Consider the following 14754-nt stretch of genomic DNA (forward strand, 5'->3'; position numbering starts at 1 on the left):
TAGGAGCATGGGGAACAAGCAGGATGAACTAGCGCTCCTGCTTGCACAAAACACCTACGACTTAGTAGGGCTAACGGAAACCTGGTGGGATTCATCCCACGACTGGGTGGTACATATTGAGGGCTATAGATTGTACAGAAAGGACAGGGTGGGGAAAAAAGGGGGAGGGGTTGCGCTCTATGTCAATGAGCAATATACATCAACCCTCATCAAGACAGAATCCAAGGATGAGGAAGTAGAAGGATTGTGGGTTAGGCTACATGGGGGGCAAGGAGAAAGGGATTTGATGGTAGGGGTCTGCTACAGACCCCCACACCAAGGGGAAGAAATAGATTCAGGGCTCCTGAGGCAGCTCTCAGAGACCATAAAAGCTAAAGAGGCGGTAGTCATGGGGGACCTAAACTACCCGGACATCTGCTGGGAGACGCAGACGGCAAAGTCCCACCGTTCACGCAGGTTTCTAACCTGTGTACAGGACCTCCACCTGACACAGGAGGTACACGGTCCCACTAGGGGGAATGCCATACTGGATCTGGTATTGGCAACGGGGGATGACATGGTAGGGGACCTACAGATCTGTAGCCATCTGGGGGACAGTGATCACCTAATAATAGAATTCACTGTAAGACATCGAGTGGGTAAGGTAACTAGTAGGGTGAAAGTGCTAGACTTTAGGAAAGCTGATCTCAATGAACTCAGGCGATTAGTCAAGGACGCACTGCAGAGTAGGAGTTTTGAAGAGATGGGAGCCCAGGAAGGGTGGCTCTGCCTTAAGGAAACGATCCTTCAGGCACAAAGCGAGACGATCCCGATGCGAGGAAAAAGAGGGAAAGGGGCCAGGAGGCTTCCTTGGCTGACCAGAGAAATCCAGGGCAGCCTAAGAGCCAAAAGGGGAGCACATAAAAAGTGGAAACAGGGAGAGATCACCAAAGATGAATATACCTCCTCTGCTCGTGCTTGTAGGGAGGCAGTTACACGGGCCAAAGCTACCATGGAGCTGAGGATGGCATCCCAAGTAAAGGACAACAAGAAATTGTTTTTTAGTTTTATAGGAAGTAAAAGGAAGGCCCAGGGAGGAATAGGACCCCTGCTAAATGGGCAGGAACAATTGGTGACGGACAGGGGGGACAAGGCTGAACTCCTCAACGAGTTCTTTGCCTCAGTGTTCCTAAGTGAGGGGCACGACAAGTCTCTCACTGGGGCTGTAGAGAGGCAGCAGCAAGGCGCCAGACTACCATGCGTAGACCCTGAGATGGTGCAGTCTCACTTGGAAGAACTGGATGCCTTTAAGTCGGCAGGCCCGGATGAGCTCCATCCGAGGGCGCTGAAGGCACTGGCCGACATCATTGCAGAGCCACTGGTGGGAATATTTGAATGCTCGTGGCACACGGGCAAAGTCCCGGAGGACTGGAAAAGGGCCAATGTGGTCCCCATCTTCAAGAAGGGGAGGAAGGAGGACCCGGGCAACTATAGGCCAGTCAGTCTCACCTCCATCCTTGGCAAAATCTTTGAAAAAATTATCAAGGCTCACATTTGCGAGAGCCTGGCAGGACAATTTATGCTGAGGGGAAACCAGCATGGGTTTGTAGCAGGTAGATCGTGCCTTACTAATCTAGTCTCTTTTTATGACCAGGTTACAAAACACCTGGACGCAGGAGTAGGGGTGGATGTCGTACACTTAGACTTCAGGAAGGCCTTCGATACGGTATCCCACCCCATACTGGTGAACAAGTTAAGAGGCTGTGAGACTTGGATGACTACACAGTCCGGTCGGTGGCGAATTGGCTAGAGGGTCGCACCCAGAGAGTCGTGGTGGACGGGTCAGTTTTGACCTGGAAGGGTGTGGGCAGTGAGGTACTGCAGGACTCGGTCCTTGGACAGATACTCTTTAATGTCTTCATCAGCGACTTGGACGAGGGAGTGATATGTACTCTGTCCAAGTTTGCAGATGACACAAAGCTATGGGGAGATGTGGACATGCCGGAGGGCAGGGAACAGCTGCAAGCAGACCTGGACAGGTTGGACAAGTGGGCAGAAAACAACAGAATGCAGTTCAACAAGGAGAAATGCAAAGTGCTGCACCTAGGGAGGAGAAATGTCCAGCACACCTACAGCCTAGGGAATGACCTGCTGGGTGGCACGGAAGTGGAAAGGGATCTTGGAGTCCTAGTGGACTCCAAGATGAACATGAGTCGGCAGTGTGACGAAGCCATCAGAAAAGCCAATGACATTTTATTGTGCATCAGCAGATGCATGACAAATAGGTCCAAGGAGGTGATACTTCCCCTCTATCGGGCGCTGGTCAGACCGCAGTTGGAGTACTGCATGCAATTCTGGGTGCCACACTTCAAGAGGGATGCGGATAACCTGGAGAGGGTCCAGAGAAGGGCCACTCGTATGGTTAAGGGCCTGCAGACCAAGCCCTACGAGGAGAGACTAGAGAAACTGGACCTTTTCAGCCTCCGCAAGAGAAGGTTGAGAGGCGACCTTGTGGCTGCCTATAAGTTCATCATGGGGGCACAGAAGGGAATTGGTGAGTTTTTATTCACCAAGGTGCCCCCGGGGGTTACAAGAAATAATGGCCACAAGCTAGCAGAGAGCAGATTTAGATTGGACATTAGGAAGAACTTCTTCACAGTTCGAGTGGCCAAGGTCTGGAACGGGCTCCCAAGGGAGGTGGTGCTCTCCCCTACCCTGGGGGTCTTCGAGGGGAGGTTAGATAAGCATCTAGCTGGGGTCATCTAGACCCAGCACTCTTTCCTGCCTATGCAGGGGGCCGGACTCGATGATCTATTGAGGTCCTTTCTGACCCTAACATCTATGAATCTATGAATCTATGAAGAACTTCTGGATGCAGGAATTTTTCTGAAGTGGCCATACAGGATCTGCTGCACAGCTCCTTCTGGCTCACAGTACCCTCTATAGCTATTTAGTCAGGGAGTATGCATAAAATGGGAAAACGGTGGTCACGCTGGGCCTGACCTAAAGACGACTGAAGTCAATGTGGGTATTTGCATTACTTAAATGGTCTTTAATTTACAAGCCTGGCCTTGTAGTTGTTTCATTTAGGGCCTTGTTACACCGTAATTCTGGGTAGCTCTTGGAGCTATTAATCCCTGGATTGTCTCCAGATTAACGCTTTAAAGTGGTTTTAAAAACCCTTTAAGCAGCTCAAAATTACACCACTCCAGGCAGGATTATTTCTGATCTGCACTACCCAGCTCCTGTTCCATTAAGGTGGAGCCACTCCTCACAGATGTGCCACTCAAGTTGAAGTCCTCCAGTATCACAGGACTGCTCACACCCCCAGCTCTCTAGTGGAAACTCATAGCTACAGCTCCTAGTCCTGACCCTGCTCACCAGGCCTCTAGTGGCAAGACACAGCTTTGCAAGGACAGTCAGAGAAGACTTCTAGAGACGCATGAGGCTCAATCACAACCCTTGTCAGAGCTCAACTTACACTTTATCTGTGCCGTAGCTCCTGTAGTCAACCGCTGCTGACACTGCCACTATCAATGCAGGCATCCCGTAGCCAACCAGGTAGAAATACTTTCTCCGTGAATGTTCACTCTCAAACACCTCTACCAGCATGATGTACAGCTGCACACCCTCCAAGAACATCCAGGTGAACGCCGCCAGGAAGAAGAAGTGCAGGAGGGCAGCAAACACAGCACAGGCAATCTGGGAGATTCAATATAGCAAAGGAAGGGGTTGATTCCAAGCCAAAAATAAACAACAGTTAAAAAAACCCACCACACTTATTGCAATCATGATGTTCATTTTAGAACCACTTTCTGTGTGTCTTGAGTGGAAATCAGTTTATAAAAACCACAGAATAGGAGCCATAGAATAGGAAAAGGGATGCGAGAACACAGAATTCCAGTGCACAACCTTTATTTCAAGGACATCTGAAATCAAACCAGCCCTGAGAAAATACAGTGCAGGGTCTTGGTGTGCATGGACAAGTGAAAAGACATCCCCCACAGTGGTTTTTGCAATCTTCAGCTTCCATGAGGACTTGATGCTCAAGGGTTCTAGCAAAGGATTCCTGTAACATTTTGGCAGGTCATGTGCTAGATGTAGCCCAGATTCCTGCATTGCCACAGTATGCCCAAAAATGTGCATGAAAGACAAGTAGTTGTGTTTCCAGAGAGAAAGGAGCTGGTTAAAAGTGTCTGTAACAAGGAGAACATGTTAGCCATAACTGGATGTTATGAAGGAGTTCCCATAGGTGAAAGAAAATCCTTTTGTCTTTGCAACATGGAGCACATGCTGTAGCTTCTTGAGGAAAATGATGAATGCAAGTTTGATGAGGGGTAATTCTACACACACATGCACCAGACTGGGATACCTCTAAGAACAATCACCAAATTTAAAAAATAAATTTGAAATTACCAAGGATGTGTGGCTTTTCCTTCTCTAAATAGAGACAGGATGAGCAAAAGCAAACTCCTTCACTAGAGGCCTAGGCATATGACTTATAGTCCAAGTTTTCCAAGGAGCCTTAAGATTATAGACAGTGAAATTCAATGGGAATGGTGTACACCTTATTCCATTACACATTTGATAAATTGTAGCCTAAAGGCTTTGAGGTCACTGGGTATTTTGCTCCAGCTTATCGTAAGTGCAAGATCAATGCCTTTTTATATCTTAATGGATGGTTTGGGAGAAGTGATGTGAAAGTCTGTTTTCCATTATCCACATGACCACCAGAGCATTAGAATTTGAAATGCTTTGTCTGTAAGTGAGTCCTGGTTTGCAAGTGGCTCTGGTATCTTCTCCTGTCCCAAGTAGCTTTTCTGCACCTTGCATTTGGTATTTTTTGGCTAACACGGGTAAACGGCAGTGAGATAGCTTCTGCCCCATCGGAGACAGGGCCAGGGCAAAAACCGAAAGCCAGAGCTCCATCCCCACACCAGAGTAGCATTCATTAAGTTAAGCCACAGTTTCCTTGGTCCCTCATAACTTTTTACCTCTCACTTGTCCAGTGGACAGCTTCAAGAGGAGGATGCTCCGAGCAATCCCTAGCCCAGAGTTGTCCAATTGGCGACCTGTGGTATGTAGTCTTTAGGTCACAGGCAGCTTGCAACTGAGTGGGTTAACTTTTAGCTCATGGACCTCTGCAGCCACCTGTCCCACTACCCATGTGCAGTATGCAATGGGGGTGGGGATCCCGTATGGCCCACATGGTGCATGGCCTGAGGAAATCCAGTAGGATGCAGCACAGTGACCATGCCAAGTCTGTTCATTTCAAAATGTAGAAACCCTATTCTTCATTAACCAAATTCCTTTATATATATCAAAGCCACTACTTCTCACTGAGAACTCAATCCTTGATGAGTCTGAAGGCTTTTTCTTTAAAAAACACAAACCCTAAAACACCAACCCCTCAAAAGAACTGTATATACCACATGCAAATGCAAAATTGGGCTTAAATGTTTTAGGAAAAACAACTTTTTCTTTGTTATTGTTTTGTTCAAGTTGAGCTTTCCCTGAAAACTTCCAGATGCAAATTAATTCAATATCCAGAAATATATTTCTCTGGACTGAGGTCAAAGGGCACACAATTTCAGCCCTTAATGGGCAATTATTCAGAAAGTTATAGAAGCCTCGAACTGTCTGAAGCCAGTGTAAGGATTACAGTGGACTTTGGCTGATGTCCTCAAAGAAGGACCTATAACAGAAAAAATCTGAAGAATTACTCTACTACTGTTAGTGCAATACAATGCAGGAAAAACATGAAACTACACACCACTTTTTGCATGCAAACTTCACACAAATATCCAAGGTGCAAATCTAGCTTAATTGACATGGCTGGGAGTTTTGCCCTTGACTTCACTGGAATCAAGATTGCATCATGATTATGAACCAGAGCCCTGATCCTGCTGAGATGTACAAAGGCACAGAAGAGCAAAGATACATATCTCACTGCAGGACTATGCCATAGACATTCTCTGACAAAACAGGAGGGTAAAGATGTTTATGCTGAGTTTCTTACTGGCTGATCTGTCCGGTTGATACCAATGAGGAAAAGTAGCTCTGCCACAAAGAGGCTGATGCACAAGTTCTTGTGAATAGTGTTCCTGTCGCTCTGGAGTCCACGGAAAAAGCAGAAAGTAAAGATGCAAATCAGGAGGCAGACGAGTGACAGCAGAATGCCAACCCACGTGATCACGTCCAGGAGAAGGTCATGGACTGCATCACTGTGCTGGAGACATAACAGAAAAATAATCAGTCACAGGCCAAGTGTCAGATAATCCATACTGGAGGGGGAAAAAAACAAAACAAGGTATCTGTGTCCCATTGATAGACTTCTGTATCCCCTCACCACACTGTAGCACAAGGGACAGGTACCTAATGCAGGACTAAAATAGTCAAGAACACCATTTCCAGATTAATGTCTGCAACCTCAAAGTTGCATTCTTCCCTCTCCCTTTCTGTTTTGTTTGCAAATACAGCAGTAGGACAGTGGTTCGGCAGATCATGACTGTGAGGGCACAAGTGCCCTTAACAGATTCACATTGCAGGCCAGAGTCACTGGTAGATTTAGGATGATGGATTTAGTCTTATGTCCAGCATGGGGCAAAAACAAGAACTGCATCCTTCTTGCATCTTTGTGCCAGAAGGGTCTAAAAAGCAAAGAAGCCCCATTTAATTGCACCTAGGTACAATAGCTCTAAGCTGGATTGTCTTTCATGATAATAAAAGTAATCATAATTATCACTAACAAAATTAAAATGGTGCATCTTTTTAACATGTGCAGAAAGAAATAATTTTTGTGTTTTCAGATATAAAAAGACTGTTTCAATGTCTCCCCCGTTTGTTCACAAATAAAGGAAAATAATAACATTGACTTTTCAAACCCTGAAGCTGTATTTATGTATTTAAAAGAAATCTGGAAACTCAGACTGGATAGCAGAACAATATCCAGGATAACTAGTGATCTTTTATTTATGATTTTGCTTTAAAACTGATGCATAAGGAAGATTTTAACAGAGTTTATAAGATGTACATTCCCCTTTATAAGCCATGTTAAAGCAATCTAGATCCCACCTATGCCAAAGCAATGCTGTCTTGGTCACAGCTTGGATACTGTCCCTCTAGGCAGTCATGTGCTCTCGGGACCCAATGATTAGTTCAGAGATTGGGGTAGGAACCCTGAGGAACTAAATCAGGATGCCGAACTCAGCATGTTTCTCAATGTTTGCCTGGATTCACTCCTGAAATCTAGCTATAGGCACTTGGAACTCTCATCTTGGAAGAAAAATACACAGCATCCAGTGGCAAGATTATTACAACTGTGAAACACATCCATATTGCCACACAGATTTACGCTACATGTGGTAGGCATGGTCAGATGTGCTTTCTTCCCCCACAGGGCTAATATCTAAACATGCAATAACACATGGCAAGTCACAGGCCAACTAGTTAGATCTAAGTAGGTTGATGGCAATGAGTCAAGAGGAGGAGAGAGGGGCTTGGAAGGGAGAAAGGTCATTTGGAGAAGAGAGCAGAGGCAGTGCTCCATTCATGGGGATGGGAGGTACAAAGAGGAAGCTGAAGATAAGGATATCTAGGGCAGACCCAACAAAATTTTATTGGCTTCAGGGGAAGAGGTACTCAACCCCCACTCTTGATCCTGGGACTGCTGACAATAAAGTGTCAGCCAATACCATCCTCTCAGGTGCACCAAGTTCTCATCATTAAGCAGAGCAAATGGCTGGGGAGCATCCCTGTCAAGGTACATTCCCTCTGTGCTGCCCCCAAGATACCTAGTCTGCTGAGTTGCCAGTCTATGGTGAACCCAGCAAAAGTGGCTTCACCATAGACTGGCAACTCGGCAGACTAGGTGGGGACTTATTTTGTTAGTGGCAGTCCAGGGTGAAGAGGGAGGCCATGCAAACATGCCTAAGTGGCCCAAAGGAAGAAGCGAGGAAAACCGGTTTTGAACAGTTAGAGTGAGGAGTTGGGACAGAGGGAGGTGGGTCCGGCATTACAGATTGCTTCGTAGGTAAGAGAGAGGGTGCAGTAGATGACAGGAAAACTAGAGAAGGATGAAAAGGGGTGGTGTGACGTGGCTGAGACTAAAGGACAGGACAATGACTTCTGCAGGGGCATTTTGGGCAAGATGAAAAGAGGACAGGCAAGACAACTGAAGGCCAGATTATAGAAAACAAAAGAAGAGGCCTCCCATTTGCTTCTTTGGCAATTTTTTCCTTTAATCATTAATGGAAGCCACATTTAGTTGGAAAAAGGCTTGAATTCTATGCCAGCTTGAAAGGAAAGTGCTGTGACAGTGGTGCTACCATCATGTTCTTGCTGTTTTCCCTCATAAACACAGGGGATATAGTTTAAAGGGCAGCAGGACCATGAACCTCAGTGCCCTAATCTATGCAGCTGTGGGACTCCAGGCACAGCAGCAGCAGACTTCAAAAATCCAGTAGATAGAAGCATTCTCCTTATGAGGAAATGCCTGTGGCAGACTTAGGGGAAAGGTGATTAATTTATCCATTTTGTTGCCTGCCTGACAATGATAAAACCACATCAGTGTCAAGCACTTACTGATATACTTCTGGTTTGTCAGCACCCATCAAAAACAGCTCGAACCCTTTCAGCACATTGGCTTTATCAGCACGATTGATAGGCATCAAATGATAATGAAAGCTAGTGAGTGGCTTCCCCCGCCTCCACACCCCAGGAGCTGTCTATAAAGGGCAAGCTCTGGGAGCAGACAGAAAAAATGGTGGGTTTATTGCCAAAATAATCTTGACAATTTTCCCTGGAATATGGAAAGTGTGTGTGTGTGGCACAGGATCCAGGAACTGACACACACCCATTGTAACAGTGACAAAAATGGCCATGCTATCCACCTCCTGCAATCACATGTGGAAACCCCAGGGGAAAAACGCTGCATGCTCTTTTTCCTGATGGCATCTTTGTTCTTTGAGCTGCTTACAGTTTCATATTCATCACTTTACTCTTAATGCAACTGCAAAAAATTGAATACAAATCCCAATCCTTGTTTGGTTTTTTTTTTATGTTCCACATGAGGTTGACAGAAAGAAGCAGATAAGATCTCCGAAATGACCCAGCCACAAATGGTGCGCTGGTTCACCTGATTACATGGCACTGCTAGGCAGAGTGTCAGAGCCCCACGATGTAGAAATGTAACTCTACAGCTGGCACAGGCAGATAAAGGGAACAGACAGATGAACTTGGGAAAGCTTGTGCCCAAGATTAACAGCACAAATTCACCAAGTTTCATGACTAAGTCAGCCTTGTACATAACCAACTTTCAGAGGTTCTTCCTAGTCTGATAATGTGGTCTACTGGCTTCATCTGGAATGCACACAATACAAGGTTTATCCCATTTACATGCCCAGCTCTACATATACCAGGTTTAGAATGAACAAAAACCGCAGAGCTCCATCGTCACTCCTCAGCTGTTTCCACTTATTTACTCCTCTGAACACAGACTAGGAGAGGGTGCTAAATGCTGCTGAACAGCATCATACAGCAGATTCCGCACCGCTGCACTGTAGGGAGGAGGAGGCAGAAAGGACCTGCCAGCTTCCCCTTCTCTTAGGATCAAAAAGTGAGAGAGGAGGAACCAGAAGGGCTTTCACCAGGACTGTGCGCATTGGGGGAGTGAGTTAGTTTGCTGGTCCCTGCAGAGACAAAAGGGATGGCTATCCTGACTTCTGGGTCATGCAGTGAATGAACTGAGAGGATGGTGGGTTGTCTGGGGTATATGTCATAGGAAATATGTCATCATACCTTGCCCTAAAGTGTCAGGTCCAGAAGAAAGGGAAGAAGTTGGATGTATCAAGCAACTTGTAGACTCTTACCTGAGGCTGTTACTTATTAAGAGAAAGTATCTTATTCCAACCTTTTCCTTCCCCATCACTGGACATTTTGGTGTGGGACTGACTGTGGGAGCTTGTCCTACTGATACACCTGCATTTCACTTGCCAAGACTGTTATAAGAGTAACAGTTTTACTTAGCTTCTGCATTAGAAATCACTCAGATGCCACACAACCACTCGAAAGCAGCTTCTCAGCAATAGGAGACACTCCACTATCACAACAAGATTACAAAAAGATGGTTACGAATGAACAAAAATCTAATAATTTAAAAACACTTCTAGGAAAAAATGTAGGCTTTTAGGTATTTTGCAAATGTAGAAGAGAGGTGAGACATACCACTTAAGGCTGAGTTCTACACCATGTGGCTCACTAGATCAGAAGTGCAAGCACCTACTGACTTCAGGCATGATGACAAAACCCCTAAACACCAAGTGACACACGAATACAAACATCCAACAAATGGAAATCACCTGCATAACCTGGGCCAGTAGCATTCAGAGCTTTACAGATCAATAAGGCTGACTGAAATAAATGAGTAGCCAACCACATAGCCAATGATGCTACCGCATTCTGAACAAGTTGTAAACAGTGGATCAGCCTTGCTAATCACCCAGAGAAAAGGAAATTACAAAAATCAATCTTCAAGGTCACAAGGGTAGGCAGCCAAGTCACCATATGATAAATAAGGGCATACCTAAAGACTAATAAAGACTTGTGTTTGACCCTGATCCACAGTGGAAATACTCCCTTGGGCTCTGGTATGTTTTGGATCAGTCGCTAAGGCCGCTTGTACACGCGATGGGGGTTTTATTCAGTTTAGTTCTCCCTAAATTGAAATGGTGAGTTTTTAAAAACACCACTTCAATTTAGGGAGAATTAAACCGAGTCAACCCCCTGTGGTGTGCACACAAGGGTGGGGGCCCAATCCTTGCCTGCCTCTTCAGCACCGGGGGACGGGGGCGAGCTGCCAGCGGGGCCAAGAGTTCCCTGAGCTGCTACGGGGCCTCCACATGGCACCCGCCAGTTGACACTTGGCCTAAGCGGTCCCAGGGGGCACCTCAGCTGCAAGGGAAAGCATTGCCTACGCCACCCCCCACCCCCCCCCGGCAGCTGAAGAGGGAAGCCCTGGGCCCCCACACAGCTAAGGCAGGCTTTGGGGAGGGGGGAAAAAAAAGATAAGGCTTGCAGCTTTATTTTTTTTTTTTTCTTCAGTAGAGCCTGCCTGCATGGCTGCTGCCAGGTCCCACAGCCCCTAAGCAGGATGGGGCCCACCAAGCCCTAAGCACAGCAGCTTCCAGTGCCCTGTGCACCATTACATTTTGTTAAGTAGCAAACTAAAACACCTCAGAGGTGGTTTATCTTGCTACGTACCAAAGTCATTTAAAGCAGAATACACTGCTGAGCATGCAAATAGCAATGCCATTAAAGTGGTGCAAAAAGACATTTAAGCTGCTTTAAAGGCCAATTTTGTGGCATGTACAAAGGCCCTAAGTTGCTTAGGTGGAAACCAGACTAGTTGAATCACAGCATTACTTTGAAATGTGCTCTGGGTGAATTACAGTACTATTTGGGCTATGAACTGCATTCAAGATACGTGACTTGTTCAAGGGGAGGCAACGCCTGCAGACCAGAGCAGATTTAATAAACGCCAGTGAGTGCCAGATGATAACAGACTGACCTGCCCTTTAGATGAGCCGTCCTTTCTCCTCTTATTAAAAGTATTGGTAGAGGTGCTGGCTAGGGAGAGCACCTTCTCTTGGCTAATCTGTCCCCCTAGGAAGGGAGAGCAACGTGCTTGCGTATGGAGGAGTAACACATAGTAAATGGTAAATAAAAAAGGTCTCATCAACTTGTTGCTCTTAGATGTGTCCATGTATACAGGTGGAGCATAGGGGTCCCTTCTCCCTTGGTGATGCATTAGGCTAAGGAAGGGGAGGGAAGTAAGAAATCAGAGAGAGGAAGTAGGAAGCAGCACTCCACCAAGGGTGCAATAATGAGTGGCAGGGGATATCCTCTCCAGACATCCAAGCAGCAGCTCATCATTGCACATTATAATGGACCACACTTAGCAGGCCCAGTTACTCTCTAGTTAAGGAAATAGAGGCCTGATTCTTATCTACAGCTGGCATTAAATACCACTGACTTCTGCTCATAGCCTCATCCTCATTTCAAACAACTCAAAATCACTCTAGCTCCACACAGAATGTGCCTGAAGGGAAGCTGATTCATCCAGCCTTTACTTTCCTGGGACATTTGCTCCTAGTTGGTTCAGTTTCCTTGTAGGAAATACAGTTAAAATCTTGCTTCTCCTCCCAGAAAGGGTCTCCCACCATGCTCTATCTCACCATATAATTCCAACGCAACAATTCCCACCAGGTCTCATGCACAAGCTGTTCCAAGGGAAGTTTGTTTTTCCCCTGAAAACCAGAATTAAGAGCCTGCCCTCCCAGTGTTTGTAATCCCTAAGGAAACCACTGCTGTCTGTGACTGTAAAGCCCCAGTGCCTCTGGTCACCTTTAGCATGACAGGAAGAGCAAAACACTAAGGATACCTGCTTGTGTCCTGGTTCAGAAAGATTGCTTTTAGTTGAGGGTTACTAATGTGCTTAAAGCTAGACGAATCTTCAGGGATGGTTTTGAAAGGTATTTAGGAGACACTACCCCCCCCCTTTCGAAAAAAATGAGTTAGGTGCATAAATAACTTTAGAAATGCAGTTCCCAAAAACCTGTGGAATCAGAGTGCTAAAAATTCCATGTCACAGGGCCGGTAGGATTTTTAACCAAATCTCCCTTAGCTTGATGATGGGGCTGGGAGAGGAGTCAGTGGCTTATGATATCAGACACGATCCATTCGGGCGAATTGCTGCTCATCCTTCATTTTCAAAGAAATCAAAGAGAGTGAAGGGCTTTCAGCATCTCTCAGGGCTAAGCCTCTCCTAAGGATGCAGTGTGAAGGGAGCTCTTCAGTGCACTAGGTGAGGGAAGCCAATCTTGATGGAAGAGACAAGGTGAGGATTTCCTGGCACTGAATGACTGATTGGAGAAGTTGCCATATAATCAGCCTCCGCCCTACTCCCCCCATGGCACTTAAAACAGAAATTCTGAATTGTAAAGAAAATACAGAGTTGGTTGGGGGGGAGAAGGGGGGGTCATGCATTAAAAATGGAAAAGCTAAACTGCAGATTAAAACAGTTGCAGTATGTGGTAGATACAACGTTCCAGTCCAGGCTCAGTAATGCTGCATTTCCTTCACTGCTGTCAGATGAGGTTCACTCGGGTAATACGGGGCTGAGTGAAAGAGAAGTCAGGCCTCAGCACTGCATCCCTCTGGCCCCAGCAGGCTGGCTATGTCAGATCAGTGGAGCAGCTCTGCTTACTCACAACAGACATCTTTCAGCTAGTATCACACCATTGGTTTATTTGGAGACATAAGTGACAGCTGCTGAGCTAGTCTTACTTAAGGTACATCTACACAGCAGTGAACAAAGTGTAGTGTAGGCAAGCCTGAACTACTTCTAAACTAGCAAGCTCAGGCATTTATAGCAATCCAGCAATGGCAGCATGGAGCTCGGCAGGACTAAACCTAATGCGTGAGAGGGATTTTCCATCTTTATGGAGCTCTGTGCTGCTACAGTTATATTTTTTCCAGTACCCCAGCTGGCTAGTGCCGAACAGAACCATCTTGGGTGGGTCTACACTATACTGCAGTCAGAGTACTGACTGCAATACAGACTTTCCCATAAACCTTGTGTTCAAGCAACACCACTTTCATGACTAGCTCCTGAATGCTATGTTCTTCGTTGCCTTCCCCTCTCTCCCACTGTATATACCAATCCCAGGCCACCGGCACAAACTTTACTCCATGCTTTTTTATTCCAAGCACCGTTCCAACTCCTTTAATGCTATTTATAGTAGATATCCTAGAGCTGCCCTGAGCAATCCTGACTAAATTCTACTCAGGACACATCTGCATGCAACGTTTACTGCAGAACTGCCTAAATTAGCTCCACAGTAAAGTCTCCATGTTTACACATGCGGCCCAATTAGACGACAGTATAAACTCCACAGCAGGGTAGTTCTTTCGTGCGCAACACACATGTAGACACTAATGGGTCTGGCTGGGGCATGAGGGTGCTTCAGTGACTGCTAGCTAGCCTCACACTGGAGTACTGTCATGCCCCAGCCAGCCCCTCCGCAGCACATTGAGCTGGGTCAGAGCAACCCTTGGTTGGCAGGCTAACCCCCTGGCACTCCCTGCCACCAGGGGCTGCTCTGACTTGGTTCAATGTGCTGCAGTCCCAGGAATACATGTAAACACAGCTCCCAGGAGCAATAAACTCCAGTGCAATATGCACTAGAGTTAAATGTTCTGTGCTAATAGCATGTGTAGATGCATCCAGGGACAACAATTTCCTTTGTTTAATGACTTAATTCAGCAGACAGAATGGGATGAAACTGGACATAGGAACACAGATCAAACAGATTCCTGCTTATGCACATAAGAACTTTGTGTTCCAGAAAGTACAGTCTCATCAATGAGGAAATCACCCTGAACCTCACTTTCTTCTGTAAGACAAGAATTGATTGGGAAAGAGAAGGTAATAAACAGAGAAAAGCTCCAAGCTTGCAAAGAGGAACTACTTGAATTACAACTATTAAGGAAGAGGTTCAGAGAACTCCTAAGTGTAATGTTCTCCTGCTTTAAATCTCTCCACAAGGTCTTTGAACTGGTTGCAGACAAAGAGCAATGAGAAAAAACTATCAGGTTTGGGGTGAGGCCAGCAGCTGCTAATGAGCTGCTGTAAGGGTAGTTTTATTTAACATCTTTATCCAGGCTTTGATAAAGGTCCTAAGGAACAATGCTTCCAATACCAGAGAGGTCACATAA

At 46.0% G+C, this 14754-nt stretch overlaps 1 protein-coding gene across 12 annotated transcripts in view; it reads right to left on the reverse strand.

The window, feature by feature from the left end:
- The window catches only part of ADGRL3 (adhesion G protein-coupled receptor L3), a 904177-nt gene that overhangs the window by 108603 nt on the left and 780820 nt on the right, over positions 1 to 14754 (reverse strand). For all 12 annotated transcript variants that reach the window (XM_059722208.1, XM_059722204.1, XM_059722203.1 and 9 more), the window contains 2 exons: positions 5999 to 6208; positions 3461 to 3681 (listed from right to left, as the gene is read on the reverse strand). In XM_059722208.1, coding sequence (XP_059578191.1) covers positions 3461 to 3681; positions 5999 to 6208 — 431 coding nt within the window. The remainder of the gene's footprint in view (positions 1 to 3460; positions 3682 to 5998; positions 6209 to 14754) is intronic.

The sequence above is a fragment of the Alligator mississippiensis genome, chromosome 2, assembly GCF_030867095.1.
Source record: "Alligator mississippiensis isolate rAllMis1 chromosome 2, rAllMis1, whole genome shotgun sequence".
Taxonomy (NCBI): Eukaryota; Metazoa; Chordata; order Crocodylia; family Alligatoridae; genus Alligator; species Alligator mississippiensis.